The sequence below is a fragment of the Passer domesticus genome, chromosome 8, assembly GCF_036417665.1.
Source record: "Passer domesticus isolate bPasDom1 chromosome 8, bPasDom1.hap1, whole genome shotgun sequence".
NCBI lineage: Eukaryota > Metazoa > Chordata > Aves > Passeriformes > Passeridae > Passer > Passer domesticus.
In genome coordinates, this window is record NC_087481.1 from 26,949,388 (window position 1) to 26,973,214 (window position 23,827).

At 45.0% G+C, this 23,827-nt stretch overlaps 1 protein-coding gene across 12 annotated transcripts in view; it reads left to right on the top strand.

Moving 5' to 3' along the window:
- The window catches only part of PRKG1 (protein kinase cGMP-dependent 1), a 368,725-nt gene that overhangs the window by 155,926 nt on the left and 188,972 nt on the right, over positions 1 to 23,827 (top strand). For 11 of the 12 annotated variants that reach the window (XM_064429924.1, XM_064429923.1, XM_064429930.1 and 8 more), the window contains one exon: positions 16,747 to 16,860. In XM_064429924.1, the coding sequence (XP_064285994.1) occupies positions 16,747 to 16,860 (114 nt within the window). Of the gene's footprint in view, positions 1 to 16,195; positions 16,264 to 16,746; positions 16,861 to 23,827 lie in introns of those variants that run through there. The other variant, XM_064429932.1, reaches the window with a different exon arrangement.

The following is a 23,827-nucleotide window of genomic DNA, read 5'->3' on the forward strand; positions in this document are numbered from 1 at the left end:
TTTGTGGTTTGCATGACCTCCTGCTCCTGGGGCTTGGTTTAGCTGGACCATCTGTACAGATGTCTGTACTTTATTTTTCTCCTTCTGTTTTTATTTTCTATTTGAATCTTGCCATCTCAAGGTATCCAAAGTAATGTTTCCTCTCCAAATAGAAGTCTAAATCCAGAAGGCAGGCTGGCAAACTGCTGACAGGAAGGAGTACTATCTTCCATTTCTTTAATTGTGAAGCCCTCAAATATATGGGGCTGTGCTTCTGAGTTCCTAAAGTTCCTGTTGGATAGGATTTTTATTCTCCTCCCAGTGAAAGTGGTTAGTTAATACAAAAAAGCAGCTTGTCTTCTGGATAGGCTGGGCCTAAATCTTTGGTGCTTAATCCCAGACCTTGGGTACATTTTATATCTGTTGTCACAGCCATCATTTGCTGTTCCCAGCCTTTCCATGAAGGATGAGAGAGAAGAATCCTAGTGCTTTCTGCTCTTGGAAAAGTGCCTGCTGAGCAACACAATGAACATGTCATCCCTGTGGGACACCAGAGGTTTGTGGGATCTGTACCCTGTTAGAGAATTCTCCAGGTGATCGTTTCCTTAATCCTGATCCCTGGGATGGATTATCTGCCGTGGAGCAATGAACCAGCCTTCAGCCTTGCCATGTCTCCCTTCCTCAGCAGCAGGTGGGCAGCCAGCATCCTTGGGAGAGCTGCTCCAGGCTCAGGTGGACCCCCAGGTAGCTCCTGGCATAGTCAGGTCCTCTGACAAGTGGCAGTCAGGCAGATGGATTAAAAACCTTATTTAGCAGTTGCAAATTTCTCAGTCCCTGAGGTGCTGGTGCCACATGTTTCCCTGTGGTGGCTGTGCTGCTCTTGTCACTGGGGAAGGTTGGAGGGGACAGAGGGAGGCTGGAGGAGCAGCTGAGGGTGGGTTTGTGCTGTCAGCCAGCTCTGTCTCCTCGTTAATGGCTCAGCAGGACACGGCTGGCTTGGCTCAGACCTGGCCTTTTCAGCGGGCAGCACAAGGAGCTCCCTCCCTGCAGCGCCTCTGGCACCGAGCCTGAGCTTAGTGACAGCCAGAACGTGGGAGCAGGGGCCATCCAGACCGTATCCTGCTCGGGGCACGGCGTCACTGTCCTGGTTTCCTTGTGGGAATTGGGAAATGTGTGATGCACCTCTGCTCATTCCATCTCTGTGTGCTGCGGGGGCAGCAGCAGAGCATTGGCAGCAGCTCAGGGAGGGATGGTGGCCCTGGGGACAGCCCTGCAGGCACCTCTGCAGTGCTGTGTCCAGCTCTGGCTGCTGAGCACAGCAGGGCCAGGAGCTGCTGGAGCTGAGCAAGGGCCTGGAGCCTCTGGGTGCCCAGGAAAGGCTGCGGGAGCCGGGGCTGCTCAGGCTGGAGAGGAGCCCCTGCTGAGAGGGGCCCTCAGGCCTGGCTGTCCCTGGCTGCAGGAGGGGCAGAGCAGGGCCCAGGCTCTGCTCCGGGGCCCAGCAATGGCACCAGAGCCACGGGCAGGGCCTGAGCCCAGCAATTGCCCTGCCCAGGAGGCACAGCTTCTTCCCTGGGCAGTGCCCAGCCCTGAGCACATTGCCCACACAGCCTGGGGGCTCTCCTCCCTGGCAGGAGGGATTCTGGCTGGTTACTCTTGGTTATAACCTGTTTAACCAAGCAAAAGTTCTCAACTGCAGTTGGGTTTTTTTACTGTTGGAATCCAAAATGCAGAGAGCTCTCAAAACTTTGGGCCTGTAAGCCAAAGCTTAGAATTAAACACTGGATTTGGTCTGAGACCTTGGAAAAGGCTTCCAAACTTAGATGCTAGTAGGGAGAATGTGCATTTATAGCTTAAAACAGAGACAAGTTAAAAAGAGGAAAGTTTAGAGTTTTAGAGTTTAACATACAGAAAAAATAAAAGTAGTTACAATGGTAAACAAGAAGTTCAGAATGCAGTACTGTAGGTTTGTGTGTCATAACATGATTGGCTAAGAAATCTGACACTAGCATAAGTCCATAAGACAAAATATTTAAGGACTGGGTCAAAACATGAATATCCTTGTTGGCAGTGTTTTATTAGTCAATAAATCCTTAAAAGGTCTTGTAACTAGAAGTTTTGTGACCTTCTGAACCATGTGGTGAAGATGTGAGCTGAACTCACCCTTCCTGCCTGTGTAGAAGATTAAATAAACCACATCATCTAAAACAACTGAGAAGTCCCATCCTGAATTCTTTAAAAATTCCTCAGATTTACAATCAAATTTGCCAAGGCCAAAGCTCAACTCATCAACTACAATAGTGCTGTTTTTCATTTTCCATCGTCAGGAGTAAATCATGTTGGGGAGGTGATATTCAATCATGAGACCATCACTTGGAAAGGGGCTTGCTCATCCCAAGCATGATAAATTGATTTTTGGGGAGGACAGCTTTCTCCCATGGCTGGGTTTGGAGTATCCTCACAGGGCTTCTCTTTGAGAGATTTGCACCTTTTTGATGACAAATACAAAGCATCTGTGATCATCATCTGAATTTATGGCTCTGCAGTGTTGTGCAGGCACAGTTTCACTGTCCTTTAGGGTTCAATAGAATGTTATGTTCTTGATATTAAAAACCTGCAGAAATGTCAGAGCAATTCCAGGTTGTAGAAGAAAGGCAGTCACTTGGAGGAGTAGGAGAAAAAAAAGCTTTATGTAAACTGCACAATGGAAGAGAAGTTGGAATATGTTCTCTTGGGAAAAAATTGGGAGCTGGTTCTTGAAAATACAATTAAAAGGAGTAAATCACCTCCCTCAGAGGAGAAATTCATGTGAAAGTTCAGTGTTGGGACCCTCTTTGGCTTTTTGTCGTCCTCCCTCTGCACTCGCAGAGAAGAGAAAACAAAGCAGATGAACTTTGTGGGTGGTTCTGTGTTTCTTTTCAGAAGCTCTCATCCATAACCTGTCCAGCTCTTTTCTGGACTTTTGTCCTTAATTGATGTTCCCTTCTGCAGTTCCAGCCTTCAGTCTCCTGAGAACTTTGATTTGTACAGTTGTGTGCATTCAGCCACACCCTGTGGCCCCGATGTGTTTGGTGGAAACTAATTAGGGATTAGTTCATGCAGCTCTCCTGATCTTCACACCCAAAGCACTCTCTGAGCCCCGCTCTTCCTCTCCTTCCTCTTCTCATGCCTTCTAAGAAATGGGTGATGGAGATTCTGAAAAGTTTAGCAAGGAAAGGAATAAAAAAAGTTTGTGTGTGTTTGCCTCCATGCTGGGGACAAATCCCTGCTGGCCAGGAATGGGACAGGAAGGATGGAGCAGCTCTCCTAGGGAGAAAGGCAGGGAGAGCTGGGGGTGCTCGCCTGGAGAGGAGAAGGCTCCAGGGAGAGCTCAGAGCCCCTGCCAGGGCCTGAAGGGCTCCAGGAGAGCTGGAGAGGGACTGGGGACAAGGGATGGAGGGACAGGACACAGGGAATGGCTTCCCACTGCCCGAGGGCAGGGCTGGATGGGATATTGGGAAGGAATTGTTCCCTGGCAGGGTGGGCAGGCCCTGGCACAGGTGCCCAGAGCAGCTGTGGCTGCCCCTGGATCCCTGGCAGTGCCCAAGGCCAGGCTGGACAGGGCTTGGAGCACCCTGGGACAGTGGAAGGTGTCCCTGCTCATGGCAGGGGGTTGCACTGGATGGGCTTTAAGGTCCCTGCCAACCCAGGGCTGTGTTGGATTGTGTGATTTTGGGATTCAGCTTCTCAGGTGGTGTGAGGAAGCAGCCAGTGTGGGAATGGAGGAGGCAGGAAGTGTTCCAGCCCAGGGCTGTGGCCATGAAAACAGGTGTTTGCCATGGGAAAATAATTCCAAACAGGTCAGGCCTGTTTCCCATCCAAACTCCAAACTCCTACCCTGATTTTGTTGGTCAGGGCACTGGTACTAGATAAGTTTGTCTTTAATCTTTGGCCCTTACACTTTTGCTGTTCCAGGATTGCTAGAACTTCCTGGCCTGCTGAAAAAAAGTCTCTTCAGGGCACCTTGTCACACGAAGCCACTGTCTGTGAGCTGAGAAATTGTTTGCAGGCAGATTATCAGATCTGGGTGCTTTGTTTTCTGCACACCCAGAGAGAGCAATATCAGATTTTTTCCTCCCCCTTTTCCACAGTCAAGATCAGTGACAGAGCTCAGAAGCAAATGGGACTTGTCACTCTGTATTCCCTCCATCACCAGAAGCTGCTTCCTGCTGCTCTCTCATGTCCCAGACAGTAATAAATCACATTTTCTAAGCCCAGGCAACGTGCTGATTTGCAAACATGAAATAGCAGCTCATAAGAGAATGCATTTCACATTTGCAGGGAGCAGACATTGCATTAACCTGGAGTGGTGCAAATTGCAGCAGCAGCCAGTGAAACGAAGCTTTGCTACTTCAAAGTTCAGTGCAGACTTGATGTATGCAAAAGTAATTAAAACTCAATTTGTTGTGTTTTCAGAGGAGACTTCAAACACATTTGACAGAGAAATCACGTCCCTTTATATCACAAGGTGTTTCCAATCTTTTTGGAATTTGCCCATTTGTCACCTTGGATTTGGAATGAGAGCTAGTGCTTCCAAGGAGTTTCTTGCTCAGGCAGTGATCACCCAGCAAACTTTGTAAAAATAAATAACTGTTCCTACCTGCATTTTCCACGATTGTATAAAATGGGTCCAATCTTCCTCACAGCCCTTTGTGTAACAAACCAAAGAGCTCCTGCTACACTGATTTCCATCCCTGGGGATATCTATTCCCAAAAATGCCACTTCCCCCTGCACCAGGGTTTCTTTTCTGAATTCTCTTTGTGCTTCAGAAATCCTCAGCTGCCTTCTGGGCTGCTCCATCCCTGCCAGCACAGGGCAGGCTTTGCTGGGGCTGTTTTACACCCTGCTGTGGGGTCAGCAGTGCAGGGTTTTCCAGAGAAGAGCAAAAGTGAAATGCAGCCCTGGTGAAATCAAGATTTGAAGGAGAATTTCTGTGTGCTCACATCTGCCCAAGGCAGGAATGAGATGGTCTTTAAGGGCCCTTCTGTCAGAGCCCAGGACGTCTCCCTGGTGGTCCTGGATGATCCAAGCCCCAGCCAGGGGACTCTGAAGTCCTGGCAGGGGGGTCGGAGACCCTGGCATGCAGCCAGAGACCCCTGGGGCTTGGAGTTCGACCCATGGAACAAATTACCACCTTTGTATGAAGAATTAAAGGTCACAAAAGTTTAGATAGCATAACAGTAGTTGTCACAGGGTGAAAGGTGAAATTTTGAAGAATTTGACTATGGGCATCTAGGGGGACAAGATGGAGGAATTTGGGTGTTGTCCTGTCCTTCTTCCTTCTTCTTCCTAGCCTCCATCTTCTTGGTGATGGTGGCACTTTGGGATTGGTTTAGAGTAGAAAGCCACTGTCTAACACAGGTGATAGGTATTGGAACATAACTGTAAATATCAAATATGTAGTTTGTAGTATAAAAGACCAGCCCCGTGGGAGGGCAGTGTGCCTCAGACTGACCTGCAGAACAGACCTCGGCAGGCCAGACAGAAAATGTTTTAGATAAGAAATAATAAACAGCCTTGAGAACAACAGCCTCTGATTTCAGACAGACTTCTGATTTCTTCCCGGACAGCTGGATTGGGGAAAAGAGACTTTACAGGGTCATCTTGACCAGAAGAGATCCCGAGACCCTTCCACCCAAATCATCCTGGGATTCTCTGATTTACTGTGGTTTAAGCCCTGGTTTCTTGCCTCAGAGCTGCCACCCTGATTCTCAGCTGAGGGCATTTGACTATCAGAACAAACAGCCCTTGGATGATACATTTTTTTCTCTCTCTCTCAGAATCAAGACTTGATTTTACTAACTTGGTTTCTCTCACTTTCTTCCTGTTTTTATTCTTTGAATCAAATAGCCTCCTACAGTTCACAGCACAGATATTTTTTTTTCCAAATTACTGATTCCCAATGTTTTCCTAACCACTTCCACCATTCCCTTTCTCTGCTGTCTGGAGTAAGGTTATCCCTACATGGCTTCCAGGGAAACTCAGCTCCATATTTTAGCACAGGCAAGGCTGAACAATTCTGTTTAATCCAACCTGTCTCCCATCCTTTCCCCATTTCCTAGTGAACTCTGGATTTTGGAGTTCTGTGGAAGGAATCAGCCCTTGAAAAGCTCTGGGAGAAACCACGAAGAGTCATTTGTGAGACAAACAGAGAGGGAATTGGGACAATAAAGGAGCAGAATCTTTTAAAGCAGTGAAATCATTATTTCATAGGTGTCATTGTTTCCATGTTGTGGTGGAGACTGAACCCTCTAGGCATGTGAGGGTCTCCAGGGAATCCCCACTTTGTTTGCTGCTGACACTTCTCATATTCCCGCTTCTCTTTGTGGTTGTTCTGGATGCTTTATGATCCACTTGGCATTTTTTAATAAAATTCAGGTTGAGCCGCTGGTGTTATTTTCCCATCTCTTCCTAGAAGAAAACAGCTCTGAACTGTCCTTCCTTTTCCCATAGGATGCTTTGGAGGTCTTAAATCAGAGTTAGGTGCAAAGTGGACTAAATATTGGGGTGAAATAAGGAAATCACAGGCATCCATCTCCCTGGGAGGCTGCAGGATAAAAAGGGAAGGGGAGCAGCTCCTGAGGGCCCTGTCTGCACCTTTCCTTCCCAGTGGAGAAGCTTAAATAGAGTTGTTCACTGTGCTGTGAAGGTGGTTGGGAATCTGAGCAGGGAGGAATTATTTTTGTTAAATGGGAAAGGATTTGTTTTCTGAAGAAATCCTTCCCTTCCTGCCTTCAGGGGAGGAAAAGCAGAGTGAAATTCTGCAGCGCCTGTTCTGTCAGGAACACTTTGCTGTCAGAAACCTGCGAAGTTTTATTGACCAGCAATTCCAAACCCCTCGTGCCTGGACGAGGGATGAAAGCAACAAAGTGCTGCTGCTTTTGTGTAACTCAGAGCCAAGCTCATTGCAGGTGTCAGGTGAAAATATTGATTTAGTGAAGATCCTCTCCTGCTGCATCTGAGTCACTCCAGTGAGAGCTCTGCCTGCCCAGCCCCTTCAGCCTCAGCCCAGGTGTTTATTTACCAGGAAAATGTGGAAAATAGGAGACAGAGGAGCTGTGCTGTGACAATATGAGACCTGGAATGGGAAATGTGGACTCTCAGAGCAGCGTTTGGCTCTTTGGTCAAACCCTGTGGGCTGGAAGGACCAAATAAATCCTTATCCCCAGCTGTTCCTCAGGTGGATTTAGCCATCACCTCATGTTATTTACCACAGGAAAGAGGTGTGAGCACGTGCAACATCACTAAGGCTGCAGTGGCCTTAAAAAGCATTATGGCATCGGAGCATTTGGCTAAAATTGGGCTAAATAAGCCCCTCCACCCCACACAATTATTGTGGTGTGCTTTGAGTATGGAGAAAACAGCATTTTCCCTCAGATGTCTCCATGGGAAAAGCCAAATAAATTCTGATAGCATTTCTCAGGCTTATTTGGTCTTAAACTGGCACCTGCAGCAGGAGTTTAAAGCTCAATCTTTTAGACTTGTGCAAATGAAGAGGAACTGAACACGGGACAGCTGGGCAGCCTGGAGATCAATGACCCTGCAGATCCTCATCCATATCCCAGTCCCAAAAACCCTCCAGTGAGCTTTACCCTTGCTGGATAAAACCCAAGAGGAAGGGAAATGGAGCCAGACCTGAATTCTGACTCTCAGAACTCCAGCTGCAACTGGTGACAAGCTGCAAGTCCCTTCAGCAAATGCATTTGGAGTTGAACAAACTGATTTCAGCTCCTCTCAAACCCTCTGGGGTAAGGAGTTTTTGTGGGATTTCCTTGCAGAGCTGTCAGTGTTTGGCACTGGGATTTGTTGCAGGCAGATTGATGTGTGGATTATGCACCTGCAGAACAGTGTCAAATATTATGGGTGTGTAAATTTTTATCAATATTAATTTTTTATTTCTGTGAGTTACAGCTTCTCTAGGAAATGGCTGTCTCAGGGTTTTTAAATATATCCGTTCTTTTATTGCTGCCTTTCAAGTGCAAGATTATCCTGGATGAAAAGGGAAAGAAGGGAATTAATTTGTGCTGTTTTTAGGGATCTCAGCCTCTGGGTTTGGTCTGTTATCTTTGATATGAGACTGCAGAGACTGCATGTCCCAGTATCACTTATCAATCCCATATCAAAATTGATTTTCAGTTTGATTGAAGGATAAATTTAAACAGACTCCTCAGTTCCTCTCTTTTATTTCTTTATAGCTTCAACTTTTGGTTTTGGTTGGTGTTTTTTTGGTTAACATTTTGACATAGAATCATTAAGGTTGGAAAAGCCCTCCAAGATTGAGTCCATTAACCCAGCACTGCCAAGGCACCTCCAATCCATGTCCCCAAATGCCACATCCACATGGCTTTCCAACACTTCCAGGGATGCTGATTCCACCTCTTCCAGCAGCCCCTTCCAATGCCTGACCACCCTTCCTGTGAAGAAATATTTCCCAAAATCCAATTTAAACCTTCCTTGGGGCAACTTAAGGCTGTTTTCTCTCGTGCTGAAATGCTTCCAAACTATTTTGAAAAGCCAGATAATGAAAATGAGAGCTCTGAAAAGCAAGAGAGGTTTGCAACTAGGAAATAAATTTTGATGGCAGGATCTAAAGCTGTTTGGGGCAGGTGAGCAAAATGTTTTTTCTCAGAGTATTCCGCTAGGAACTCTCAGTGTTTTTAAGGGGATTATTTTAACCAAATGTCATAGAAGGCCTGTGAAAATGAAACAAATCAGGGTTTTGCTCACAAAAGGCTTTGAGTACCAAAAAAGGGTCAGTTTGCACTCCTGGAATTGGAGCTGTAATTCCAGGTTAAGAGGTGCTGAACCAAAATTTGGGACAAACATTGCAGCTCAGCAGGGCAGGCTGTGTCCTTCCACAGAATGCTTGGGGTAAAAGCAGTTTGCATTTGGGTTTGTTTGCTTTTGAGATTGAAACTCGTTATTTATCCTGGTAAGAGTGAGGCAAATTAGCCAGGTGCGCCCTGAAGGGTCTTTGAACTCTTCAATATTTTATCCAGGGGAAATATGAATCTCATCCCTTCTGTCTGGTCACTTTTTGCTCACATCTGGGATTCAGAAGGACTGGGATAAGGGAGTGTGTGTGATGGTAAACTGCCAGCATCTCCCACTCTCTGCAGATCTTCTTGAGTTAAGTTCAAGCTTAACTCCTTGAGTTCTTCAAAAATCCAAGTGAGCAAACCACGCCTTCTGTTGCTTTCCCTAAGGATCCCAGACTTCTCTTTCCCTCCTTTTTTTCACACTCCTGATGGATGAATCAGGCAGAGCTGTTTATTTTTCTGGAGCTGTCCAGCTGAGGGGCAGAGTGTGGGATCAATGCTCATTCTGGGGTGGCACAACCCTGTGTGTGCCTTGGTGCTGAGGGAGATCTTACATCAGACAAAATATTTGTGAGTCCCACAAGAACCAAGGTTGTGTTGGGGCTCTGGAGGTCACCTCTCCGTAACCCTGAGCAGGGATCTGTATTACGGTTGGAAAGATCTTGGAAAACCAGGCTAAATATACGTCTGTGTGTATAGTTTTTGATGTTTTATATGGTTTTTGAGGATGTGCATTTCCCCTTGGCAATGGGTTCAGTCCACCGGTGTGGAAGAGGTTTTACATCAACTTCTGTGAGCCAGAGACAAGTTTGATAAGAAGATCCATGTTTACCCCGAAAGAATTTCCTACCAAGGTCGTTGACATAGAAACCAAGAAAGAAATAAGGATAAATAAGAGAAACCTTGCAACTGCCTATTCCAATAAACACTTTGTTTGTCCCTTGTGACCAATGAATAAAGTGTAAAGTTTTGAGCTTTGTAAGAATGTATAAAAAGCGTGCATGCTATAATAAAAACAGTTTGAAGCTTTCTGAAAATTGAGTGTGTTGCTTTGTATTGCCTCCATCTCAACTATGAGACACCTGCAACAAAAAATAGTCATCATCATCATTATCTTAATAGAAGAAAAAATCCAAACTGGTTTTCTATTCTCCCAGAGAGGAGGAACCTGGAAAAAGTAATTTATTTTGCTTTGACTGCAGAGTTTTCATGTGTGGGTCACAGGAGGAGATAGTTGGGAATGCCCACCCCTGTGCAGGCAGAGTGGTTTTTTGGGGATAATTCATTAGGGTCTCTGCACTTCTCCTTTCAAGGGGAGTGTTGGCAGTTTGGTGAGGTGTGCATCAGGTGCAGCTTGGATTGGAAGATCCTGAAGGGTTTTTTCCAACCCCAGTGACTCTGGGATTTCCATAGGCTGCCACACTGGCTCTCAGTGCTCCGTGCCTTCCTCTCATCTGGCTTTTAGTCCCTATCTTTAAAGCCCAGGGGAAGTTCCTTTATCCTTTTTTTCAGCTGCTCTCAGTTCTCCCAGCCCCTCTCTGCCCCCAGGCTGCTGTTACAGATTTCGGCAATCACCTCCTTTCTTTCCCATTCCCTGCTTTTCAAAACGCTCCTGCAGCCGGGGTGGAAACTGGGATGGAGCTGTGCTCTTATCTCCAGTAATCCTTTCTCTGGAGTGTGCCTTGATTTAAATCCAAGAGGTGTTACTGAACTCACCGCTTCAGGCTGCAGACATGGTACACGTTGATTCATGGCTTCAAGCTCAGTTTCAAAACGATTTCTTAAAAGCCAGTGTTAAAAAGCAGTTTTAGGATGTCATTTTTTGGGAGCAGGTCCCTGCCAGGGAGGTGGGGCCAGCTTGGTAAATACTTTCTGGTTTTGGGTTTGTGCTGGTGTTGGGGTCTCCTAAATAAACTTTGACATTGGAAATCCCCACTCCAAAAAGAGGATTTCCAGGGTCTGGTTTTGTCAGGCTGTCCCGTGACTGCCCCAGTTCCATCACACTGGGAATGCCTCCCCCTGAGGGTTTGAGAGGAGCTGAAATCAGTTTGTTCAACTCCAAATGCATTTGCTGAGGGGACTTGGAGCTTGTCACCAGTTACACCTGGAGGTTTGAGAGTCAGAATTCAGGTCTGGCTCCATTTCCCTTCCTCTTGGGTTTTATCCAGCAAGGGTAAAGCTCACTGGAGGGTTTTTGGGACTGGGATATGGATGAGGCTCTGCAGGGTCATTGATCTCCAGGCTGCCCAGCTGCCCCGTGTTCAGTTCCTCTTCATTTGCACAAGTCTAAAAGATTGAGCTTTAAACTCCTGCTGCAGGTGCCAGTTTAAGACCAAATAAACCTGAGAAATGCTATCAGAATTTATTTGGCTTTTCCCATGGAGACATCTGAGGAAAATGCTGTTTTCTCCATACTCAAAACACTCTCTCAACAATTTGCAGCGGGAAAACAACTTGAAATTTGGCAATATATGCATTATTTATTTTTTTCCTCACTGATATTGTAGTTATTCTGTCAGAACTTTCCTGAATTTGGGTGAGGGAGAAACCTGTCAGGGCTTATATTTCCCACATGCACAAGGGCTTGTCACTGTAAGGGTAATTTGTGCTTTGTCTCAAGTGGCATTTTTGAAATATATTCAGCCTTGTTCAGGAAAATCTGCAGATCCAGAGTGATATTTCTTAAAGAAAACTTCCTGCAAACAATCATTCCTCAGTTTTCAGAGCAGAGCTTGAATAGCATCCAACAAACCAAGCTGCAGTCCAAGTGTGAAACAGGCACAGATGAAATCAAATATTGAATAGTCATTCATGAATCTTGCACTGAATTGAGGGAATCCTCCTCCCACCCCTCCTGGCATTTTTGGAGTTGTGGGTTGAAATTTGTATCTTAGGAAGGCATGAGCTTGTGCTGAACCCTGCTTTTTTACATTCCTCATTTTTCACTAGAAGTGTTTGTATTTTTCAACCTGGCATGGGAATGTGATGAATAATTAGTGCCTTCATGGGTGAACCAGCCTTTTTTAAAATTTCCTGAGGGTTCAGTACTTGAAGAGGGCCCAGGAATGTGAATAATAGTAAAATCCATTGCTCTTATCCGTGTTCCAAAGGCTCTGCTGGTAGAGACAACTGAAAATAAGGAATTAGGCCTTCCAGGTGTCTCCTGGGTATAGAGAAATACAAGGTGGGAATGTCCCTGGCTCGTTCCTGCTGTTAAAGCCTTTACTGGACAACAGGAGAAACTCTCTTATTGTACAGAAATCCATTTGGGATTCTCAGATACCCTCTTGGATAGTCTTGTATCTTTAAAATTCAGATTTGTTTGGATTTGGGAGTCATGGAAGGTTTTGGCTTGAAGCAGCAAGTGCCCTTTCCCCGTGCTGGTAAGAAAAAGGGAGAGCTGATAATGCATTGCTAAAATTTAGTCTATTATATAAATTACACTCAGGCTGACAAGTTCCTCAGGTCAACTTAATCTGTTTTCTTCTGTGACTGGAAAGAGAAAATGACCATTTAATTATTGGGGGGGAAAAATGATCCTCCTGATTGAGAGAGTCACATGAGTGCAATTTACTTTATCCTTCCATTCATTTGAGGGACATAGATGCAGTTCAGCCAGAGATTTCAAGTTTAATTCCAAGCCAGTTATTTCAAGTTTAATTGGGTGGACTCAGAGTGACAAAACCCCCAATGTCCCCAACAAAACCTCTGTGTTTTGCTGGTGGTGTTGTAGGGGACAAAATTGACCCTGCTTTGTTCTTATGTGCTTCATTCATCTCTATTTTCCCTCTTCTGTGGTTAAAATGATCCGTGTTTAACTTGGCATTCTGGGAGGTTATTCAGGAATTTACCAGAGCACAGACCCTGGCACAGGTTCCCATCCCTGGAAGTGTCCAAGGCCAGGTTTTGGATCACCTGGGGATATTGGAAGGTGTCCCTGCCCATGGCAGGGGTGGCACTGGATGAGCTTAAAGGTCCCTTTCAAACCATTCTATGATCTCCCCGTATAGATGATTTTCCAGGAATTATTTCCATGATTTCTGAAACTGGGATGGAGGTGCACCAGGAGTAATTCAGTGTCAGCCTATTTTAAGCCTCTTTTATTCAGTGTCAGCCTCATTTTTTTGTTCACAGTCTGGAATCCCAGGATGATTTGGGTTGGAAGAGACCTTAAAGCTCATCCTGTTCCACCCCATGCCACGGCCAGGGACACCTTCCACTATTTTAAGAAGGGCTGCGACAAATCCCCTAAATCCTGGCTTTAGTTTTGATATTGGGAATATTCCTCGTGGTGAAGTGTAACACTCCACAGGCACCGAGGGGAGGATTCCCAGTGCCCGGGGCACAACCCCGTGAATAATTCATTAATAATGGGGACCATTATCGGTTTGTGTTCCCAAACAAACACCAGCGTTAGCACATCTTCATCGGACCGGCTCTGAAGTCAGGCAGTCACTTAGCAATTAAAAGTTTAATTGCTCCACAATTTAATTGGCGACTACAATGTAATTAGCACGCAGGGTTTAATTTGGGAAAGCCAGGCTCTGGCTGAGAGGCCTAAGGATGTGTGCTGGGGACCAGGGCAGCAAGGGAAGCTGTTCCCTCTTGGATTTCATGGAATATCCCCCAGTGTCGTTCATCTCTAACTCCTAGGACTGGTTTTTCATAAGAAAAGCTTAATTTCATGACGTTTTAGTGAACCTCCCAGAAATCTTGCAAAGCAAGAGGGTGAGGTGAGGCCCTGGCACAGGTTGCCCAGAGCAGCTGTGGCTGCCCCATCCCAGGAGGTGTCCAAGGATAAAGAACCAAAGAACTGAGACTTGGGGGTCTGCAGAACCCAAAATATTTTGAGTTCTTTGTAGTTAAAGGGATTTTCAGAGCTATTTCTGTTGGGAGGAGGCTGGTGGCTTGTGGAGGCATCGATCTCTTTTATTGACCCTTAACTCTGGTCACCTTCTCCTGCTCATCCTGGAAAAGGAATGGCTGGAGCCCTTGGAACTGGGGAACTAAAGTCACTGAGATTTTTATTTTATGCTGTTTGGAAAATCATACACATTGCCTGTCGTTATGGAATAGCTTCTTACAGCTGACAGAAAAATGCATTGTTTTTATGCCAACTAACTCTCCCCAAAATCAGCTCAAGCTGTAAATTAAATATAATGTTGAATTCAATAATGCTCAATATTTGGACTGAAATGCAGCATTTTCTGATTCTCCTGCCTGGAGAGAAGCATCTCTTGCATTATTTAGTGTTTGTCTGATGGAGATGCCAAGGCAAGCTGCAGATGTATCTCCATTAATTGATCAATATTGTGTTTTATTCCATTTGGTTCCTTTATCTGCTTGATACAGCAGAACAATTTGTTTGCTCCATGGAAACCTGCACTGTATAGGCTGCCAGGTAGGGAAAGGAAATGGGAAAAATTCTACAGCAGTTCTTTGACCTTTTAATTCCATAAGAGGTGAATTTTGCTCACATCTGGGTATCTTATGGTGAAGTGTTTAACGTTCCAGATTGCCTAGTTACACAGCAGGGGAATGGGAGGCTTTCTCCAGGATAATAAATTGTAATTAAAGAGCACATTAATTACCAAACCACAGAGCATTGTTTTATCTAATCTTGCCAATACCTTCAATATCGTGCTGGGAGATCTTCTCTTTACTTTTAAAACAAGTATTTTAATTTCATCAGCAACGTGTTTCTTGTGCTTCCCAACACTTGGGAATAATGTGATCCCATCTGTGCATTAGTGCTCAGAATTGCCCATTTTTCTTTGGAACCCATGAGCCAAAAGTCAGGTAAAGTAATTTCCTTTGCAGGTTTTTGTTTTAGAGCTTTATCCAGCGAGCTTTTTGCAGAAAAAGCTGCTGAAACTCAGTTCTATTAAACAAAAAATTACATTCTTCAAAATTATTTAGGAATCTCTGAAGCGTGGGAGGCCCCACTAAAGGCTGATATTGCTCATTCTTGAGATAAACATCTATTTAGGTTCTTCTTGTTAGATTGATACATAATATGAGAAAATAAATCAAACATTTATAAAAATAATAATAAAAATTAACTTGCAATGAAGATATTTTAATCCCTCCTAACTCTGCTTCTCTATCACAAAAAGCACTTTTGCCATTTTACACTCCCACAGCCCAGGTAACATTAGATCATAATAATATTTACCAAATGGCCACTTTCAGCTTGATAAATAATCATCTTTTCTAACCCAAATGAGCCTGTGTTTCAGTTCTCTGACTGTATTCTGTGATCCCTGAAGCTGTTTCCCAGTTTGGGGTGCCAGGGGAGGTTTTTTAGTGGATGCTAAGATTTGCAACCTTTGCTCTTTTTCCCCACCCTTTTTTTAGGTGGGAATAACTCTGTGCCCCCCCCCCCCACATCCCCTCTTCCTTCTCTTCTCCTGGCTCTTGTTTTTCAAATCTTGCTTTTTAAACCCTCCAATATTAAAAAGATGTGTCACTTCCAACCTCCTAGGTTGGTCGTGAGCTCCTTTCTTTCCATCCAGTCTGGGATTTTAACCCTTCTTCACACATCCCTTCCCAGCATGGTGCAGGTAAGCTGATAAAGCAGATTTGCCCTCATAAAATGAGATATTCAGAAAGGCAAGGGGTGGAGAGATGGGAATTAAATAATAGCCACGGGTCAGAGTAATTTTCTTTTCTATGATAGTTCTGTTACTCATGAATGAGTGTTCTCAGGGATTAGTTTCTCAGGGAAAATGAGCAAAATTACACTGCTGCTTTCATGTGGGAAAAGACCTAAATCTTTTCTTTTTTGAACACAAAAGATAGGGGGAATTTTGCCTGAAAGTCTAAGAGGTGAAACAAAGTTCACAATGAATTTGGTGTACTGTATGTCCTGACTGTACAGATGCTCTGTAGGCACAGATTTTGTGGTAATTGGGAGTGGGGCTGCGGCCAAGCCTCATCTCCAGTGTCCCAAGCCTCATCCCACAGTCTCAAGCTGTGCCAAGGGAAATACAGGTTGGATTTTAGGAAAAAATTTTTACAGAAAGGGTGATAAAGTTCTGGAATGGCTGCCCAGCAAGGTGGTGGAGTCACCATCCCTGGATGTGTTTAAAACAGACTGGATGTGGCACTGGGTGCCAGGGTTTAGTTGAGCTGTTGGGGCTGGGTTGGACTCGATGATCTTGGAGGTCTCTTCCAACCCAACCCAGTGACTCTGTGAATTCTAATGGGCTGCAGCTGTGCAGGACAGGTGACTGATATTGCAATTAATGAGCCGTGGGGTGCCCAGGGCACTGACCAATCACACAGAGCAGAGGGCACACAGGTGCGCTGCATCAGCGTGAGGGGATAAAAGGCTGGGCTGAAGGGCAGGCGGGGCAGATGCTTGCAGCCTTCTGGAGTGGAGTGGTGTTACTGTGTGTGAGCAGATCCCTGAAGCCTTCTGACCTGGTGAGGTGTTACTGTGTGTGGGGTGAAGCTTTCTGAAATTATTTGGTGATGCTCTGTGTTTTATGGCTGTCTCAACTGTGACAAGGCTCTACTAAAAAACCCTCAAGTGTTAAAAGCTTCTGCATGCAACAGTTGGTTTTAACGTTTTTCTGAATAAATATGCTCTTCTTTGTAATACATTTAGCTGCTTTTGAAGTTGGAGGGCTCTGGTGGTGGGTTTTTTTTTTTTTTTTTTTTTTTTTTTGGTTCACAGTATGGAATTCCTTGGGTTGAAAGGAACTTTAAATCCTATCCTGTTCCGTCCCCTGCTATGGCCAGGGACACCTTCCACTATCCCAGGTTGCTCCAAGCCCTGTCCAAACTGGCCTGCAACCAAATACATTTTAAATGCTAACTCTAAAAAACCCCCATTTGCCTTCCTTTTAAAATGTCTGAAATTATTTAATTGCCCATTTAAAATGATCTTTCTTCTTTTTCTCACAGATGGGAAGGTTGAAGTGACAAAAGAGGGAGTGAAGCTCTGCACCATGGGACCTGGCAAAGTTTTTGGGGAGTTAGCTATCCTCTACAACTGCACCCGGACAGCTACTGTCAAAAGTAAGAGCATTTTAGATGTTTTTTTTTTATCTCTTTGCTTGGAAGCTGTGTCATCTTTTAGGTATTTCACTTTCCCAGTGAATTCAACTCTTTAGGGCATGGATTTTGGTATGGAATTTAGACACTCTCTATGAAGGAGATGCAGAGGAAATGCATTATTCAGTCACTCAGGTTGGTCCTGCCTCATGCAGAGGAGCCTGAAGCTTACACCACAGTTTTCCTTGCAATTCCTGCTGAATCTCATAATAATTATTTTCTTACTGCTTAGAAGAACCTTTCTGACCTAAGTCTTTAAAGGTAACTCAGTAAGCCAAGCTTAGTTTTTGTTCAAGACAAGTTATTGTTTTCCCACTCAGCTGACTGTAATAAATCAGGAAAAAAAAATCTGCATGGCACTTGACCCTCTGCTCTAAACTCCTCAGCACCTCTCCTGTCACCTGTGTTCTTTTATGAATGTTCTGGGCAAAAGCTTGGCTTGCACAATTAAGCAGAGGAAATAAATCATGTTGCTATGTATGACTTAAATGGGTTTTTGTTTATATTCAGATGCAGGTGTAGGATATCACAGTTCTCCTTGATCTTGAGGACAAGAGTTGATGGTGGTGTCTAAAGCAGAGAGTGAGATAATAAATAGTTGTGTGGTTTTAAAGTGCTGTGAGGGAGGAGTCAGAAGAGCACAGATGGTACAGAATAATCCAAACAAGAGGTACAAACTTGAATAATACCAACCAGTGGCATTCTTGTGCCAGAATAATGAGCTGTGCAAGTCCCTGCTCTGAAGAAAGCCTTTTCCAAATACCTAATTGTGCTTCAAAAAAAAAAAGAGAAAGGAAAAGAACAAATGGGCAGGAATGTGAAAGCAGGAACAGATAAGTGGATTATTTTCTGCAGGATGTGCTGTTCTCTGTAGGGCTGAAGGACATGACTGATGTTCTCTGTTCTCACCTGTGCAAGCCTTACCTTTTCACAAGTGCTGGGGACCTCAGGTGAGGGTGAAAAACTCAGCAGATTTGTGTGATAAATACAGCTGGGGAAGGTTGGAAAGAAAAGAGAGAGAGGCCACATCCCAGAAAGGGCAGTGAGAGGATGGCTGTTTAGTTCCCCTTAGGAATGCAGAGCTAGAGTGCACCTGAGAGGAATCCCACAGAACCACTCTGTTCCTGTGGCCATTCCCACCTGCTTGGGCAAGGCACTCCCACTGCAGGTTTTCCTGTATTTTTTCCTCCTACTGCCTTTTCCACACCCTCAGGCTCCCCTCCTGAGCAAACCTCCTAACTGACAGGTGGCATTCAGTTGTCCCAAATCCCTTAGCCCTGGTTAAACTGGGGCAGGAGTAAGGTCACTACTCAGAGAATCCTTGCCTCGAGGAAAAGGAGTCCGTGTCCCTTGTTCCTTTCCCCGCAGCACTGTGTAATTAGAGTTCTGCTGGGTTTTAATCCCTTTCCCAAGGCCAGCAGGGGATTTGGATGAGTTTTCTCTCTTGTTAGTGCACAAATCAGTGCAGTTGGGGCTGTAATGAGCTTGGGGAGCTGCTGCAGCTCAGCCTCACTGAGCTGAGGGTGTGGAGGTGCTCACATCCTCTCAGGGCATGGTATTGACTTAGCTGATCCTACACAGCTTCAAACATCTGCTTGTTCCTTTGGGAAACGAGCAATAAATGTGGTAAACACCTAGAAAGGTGGTGGTAAATACTCCATTAAGCCTGGGCATAACTTGGATCATTCCAAGGTTTATTCTGGGAGAAATAAAATTGGTAATTGTAGTGAGAACAGGCACTCAGTCAGCACTGGTGGTGAAGAGGTGTCAGGGAGCACCATCCAGCTCCCATTTGGAGAAACTCTCAGGGCTTCCCAGTTTTCAGGAGAGAGCTTTCCATCATCTCCAGAGTGTCAGGAGTGTGTTTTGATGGGCCTTCCTGTGCTTCATTATGAGGACATTAAGTGCTGCATTCTGAGAATGAAGTTGCAGCAGAGGCTGAGTGAAGGATGGATTTATGTGGGTGTGGAGCTCACATAACACTCACAGTGTTACAGCTGGGCCATGATGAGGTGTCAGCTGAGTTGACATCTCCAGCTGGAACTGGGTTTTATGTGTACCCTGGCTTTGGTTTGTAAATAATAAAGATTTTAGTGTCATTAGTGACTGTTGGTCTACATGGGCTCTTCAGCTTGTGCTCACTCTGCAGGAGCAAACTTCAAGTATAAATCACTGGAGGAAGAGCTTTGTCTTTGCAATAGAATTTAGGAGACATTAAAATTTAATGATTCTGATCTGACTCCTGTCTCATAACGACCTCTTTAATAAGGCAATCCAGGGCTTTGAAAAATCTGCCCCAGGAGCACTATTAACATTTTTTTCCCCTATCATTGCAGTCTTAAATAAAAGCAGGATGGGGTTGGAGTTCAAGCAGGGCCTGGGAAGAACCCAAACCCTTGGGTGTTGAGGAGCACTGGAGAAGGCGGGGACACATCTCCTGATTAGTGGCCTTCTTTTAAGACAAACATACAATTTTTGACAACTGTTTTTTGTTGGTTATTCTGCAGCGTTTGCTTTACATTTCCAGATATTACTAGAGGGTTTGGGTTTTTTTTTATTTGGTTTGCTTTTTCTTCTTCTGGTAGAAAGTGATTTGTCTGCTTCAAGTATGGAATTGTCAAGGCTTTCTGACTGTTGATGCTCACAGATCACCTTCCACTGCACACTCAGTGAAATCCAAATCAGAACCTAATTTCTCACTCTCTGTATTGATTATTCAGAGTTCTCAAGTGCCTGCATCCAAACCTGAATGCTGCTTGCAATTCAAAGCAGAACCACAGACTTTTCTCCCTGATTCCAACAAATAATTAGGTTCAGAATGAGGAAAACGCCACTTTTTATGGCTACACCTAAAATGATGTCTCTGATCCTCTGTTTTTAGAGACACGGTTGGAAAAATGGTCTATGAGAGGTCAGCAAAAAAATATAAAAAAGACAAATCTCCCCAGCTGAATCTAGGCTGTGTTTAAAACATTGATTCTTCATTTTGATAAGAAAAAAATGCGGGAGGAAAGGAAATTAATCTGCTGTTAATATTGTGCACAAGTGCTCATTCCTCTTAAAGAATCAGGTGTGGAGCAGATTTTTGCAGGTGATTTAGGAGTGGATTTTGTGGAAGGAACAGATTCTCCATCCTCTAAGGATGTTCTGCTTATTTTAGAAGTGGTCTTAACACCCGAAATAGATTCTCTTGGGAGCAAAATTCAAATAAAACCATCCCTTAGAAACATCTCTGTGTGAGGCTGATGATTTCAGGGGAGTTACACTCCACACCAGCTTGTGTTTTCAGGAGAACTATTAGGAAAAAAAAAAAAACAAATAAAAAACCCAACAAAAACCAAGCAGAGGCTGAAGTTATTAAACTCTAAATTATGTAAATCCTTTTGCTGGCCCTCCAAAGGCAGCACAAGAGTCCCTCAAGCTGCTGTGCTTGCCAGCTGCACTAATTGTACAAAACCCAGCGCGGCGCAGAGGGATTAAGGCGGGAGCTCAGCTTTTCCTTGCCAAGCCTGGATGAGTTTGAATTTTCAACTGCTGGTTTTTGTTTTAATGGCATCCTCTGCACTGCTTGCTGTAGCCCCAGGAATGACAGAACTTTCCAAGGAGCTTGGTAACATGGACAATTTGTGGGGAAAAATAAGGCAGCAGCGAGTTGCCAATTAAAACTGCAGAGACTCATTAAAGTCTTGCAGAAGGATGTTGCCTTCAGATATTCTCCTCCAACAATTACAGGAGCCAGGGTAAAGTTTGTTCAGCTCTCCTTAAAACACAGTTGGGAAGGAAGTTGACTTTTAGATACTCAACTGTTTGATTAAAATCTCTCTGATATTACATGGAGATAAGAAACCCGGGATGGCCCAGCCAGTCTGGTGGGAGATAAATGGAATATAAATGGATCTATCCTGGGAGAAAGTAATTTAAACTCACCCTTCCCTTGCCTGTATTTTACTGTGACCTTTACAGGTTTTGCAAGTAATGTGACAAAATGGGATTGGATTATTCCTCCAAGGGGATGATAATGAGAAAATGATGTTGAGGACAACGGACAAGGTGTAGCAGGAGTTTTTTCCCCCTCCCTCTTCTTCAGAGGCATCTTCAGGGTATCATTTCTGTGGCTCCTCATGTCCATCTTTGGGATCACAGAATCCCAGAATGGTTTGGGTTGGAAGGGACTTTAAGTCCCATCCCATTCCACCCCTGCCATGGGCAGGGACACCTTCCACTGTCCCAGGCTGCTCCAAGCCCTGTCCAGCCTGGCCTTGGCCTCTTCCACAGATCCAGGGCAGCCACAGCTGCTCTGGGCACCCTGTGCCAGGGCCTGCCCACCCTGCCAGGGAACAATTCCTTCTCAATGTCCCATCCATCCCTGCCCTCTGGCAGTGCAAGCCATTCCCTGTGTCCTGTCCCTCCATCCCTTGTCCCCAGTCCCTCTCCAGCTCTTCTGGAAGGGGCTCTGAGTTCTCCCTGGAGCCTTCTCATGTCCAGGTGAATGCCTGAACATTCTGGCATCATGGGCAGCTTTAAGACTGGTTATTCATTTATGGGAAAAACTTTCAGTGTTAAATCCATATTGAAAAACCCCATAGATCTGTTTGGCCGAGCAGATAAAGTAACAGTAAATAACAAAGGCCAGTTTGTTGTGTCTGATACAGAAGGAGGGTGATCATGCCAGGGAAATGAAGTGCTTCTGTTGTTCTGGAACACTTGTGGAAATAATTTTGTTGATGTTTTTCACATTGATTTAATTGCAGAGTGGATTGAGCTAAGTTCCCATCACTTAAACATGGTTATAAGGAGATGATGGCTTTCTCTGTGCAACCCTTGAAGAATTAGTTAATATTAATAGCAGATGTCAGATAATTAGTTCATAAAAGCTCCCATTTCATCCCTTTCTATAGATGTCACTGAAAATGTTGATGTTTGAAATATGGCCAGAGCAGCTGTGAGAAATGAGGTGACTGAACTTTGCTGTTGACAGTAAAGCTTTGCTTTGGGCACAGTTTGATAAACAAGGGGATGCAATGGAATATTTGCCATAAATATTAATTTATGGGCTCAGTGACATGTGATCTTTTCACAGATTGAAATGCAACAGGCAGCACAGGGGCTGGGTTTGCCCCACATTATATGAAATTTCTTATTCTAGATTATTTTCTGGTCATAATTGGGGAACAAAAGGCCACTTGGCACTAAGACAGAGCCAGAACTGATCAATTTGTGTTTCAGAACCAAAGCAACCACTCCCCTCTCTGCTCTAAAGCCACTTTTAGAAGCCCCTTGCTGGACATGAAATCACCCCAAGCTGCCTTCCCTGCTGTCCATAACAACAGAGATCTCCTCCATGGTATCAAGTGTGTGACCTTAAATCCATTTGCTTGTGCAATGATGCAGCGATAATCAAATTGAAGGAATAATAATAATTACAATTCCTATGATGGAATCACTAAGGCTGGAGAAGACCTTCAGGATCACCCAGTCCAAGCTGTGCCCACCTTGTCCCCAGCCCAGAGCACTGAGTGCCACCTCCAGCCCTTCCTGGCACACCTGCAGGGATGGGCACTGCAAAGCTCCCTGGGCAGCCCCTGCCAAGGCCTGAGCACCCTTTCCATGCAGAAATTCCTGCTGCTGTCCAAGCTGAGCCTCCCCTGGCCCAGCCTGAGGCCCTTTCCCCTTGTCCTGTCCCTGTTCCCTGGCAGCACAGCCCGACCCCCCCCGGCTGTCCCCTCCTGGCAGGGAGTTGTGCAGAGCCACAAGGTCCCCCCTGAGCCTCCTTTGCTCCAGGCTGAGCCCCTTCCCAGCTCCCTAAGTGCCAGTATATGCTCAAGTTTGGGATGCTGAAGAGGGCTGTAGTTGCATTTAAAGTTCCCTGGCAAAGATGGATTTCATATTATTGAAGCGCCAGTGTTAAAAGCATTTGGATACCAAATAAATTGACAAAACTGCAGATAGGCTTTTTAATTAGAAAAACAAGGCACCAAACAAGTTCTCTGTATTGCACGTTTGAAAAACTCATTATATTTCATGAATTGTATCTTCTCTGGGAATGGACTCGGAATGGGAGAGCTTTTATTTATCTTTAGCTGCAATAAAACCCATCCAGACAACAGCAATGTTGACAACTGCATTCGCTCCTCTGAAGTTATTTGCAGAACCCTTTACTCCACAATATCAAAGTCAGCAGTGTTTGAAATGGCTTTGCTGAAGCTCTGCCCTTTGCAGCCTGTGCCTGACACCCAGCTGGAGGAAATGAGATTTAAATAGTGTCTCTTTTTTAATTAACTGCAGGAATGAGGAGCCTGGGAGGAGGCTCCGCTATGTTTTGTTAGTTCTTTAGGGTTTTTTAGGGTAGTCCATGTACAGGCAGAAGGTGCAGGTGCCACCTTAAAGCTGTTTTATCTTTTCCTCTGACATGGCCTGGACACCCTGCATTGGTTTTTTGATGGGAATTGAGGTGAACTCCAGACATCTGAAGAGATCTGACAGCATTGGGAGCTAAGTGCAGAGATCTGAACAAGGCAAAATCCTGGCTGCCTTTGAAGAAATAGAATTGTCTTTATTTCTTGTGTTTGTTTTTCAGCTCTGAGGTTACTCTGCCTGACTTATCTGTAGTAGAGGGCAGGAGCAGAGGCTGATTGAATTCACACAACACACCCAACTCACAGCCCGTCTCTTAAACTTGGATTTTCTTTAGCTGATGAGTGTCACAGGAGCTGCCTGGAGTGGGATGAATTGCTGGAGTGGGTGTGAAAATGCCACGTGGTGGGTTTGTGTGTGTCACCAGCTGGTTTCTGGTGTCACCAGCCCCATTTCTGAAGGGCTTTGCCCAGAGGCACCCGAGTGCCCACAGCAGAGACACTGCTGGGAAGTGCCTCTCCCCCATTGCCTCCTTGGGAAGGCACATTCTCCACTCAAAGGCTGTTTAGCATCTGCT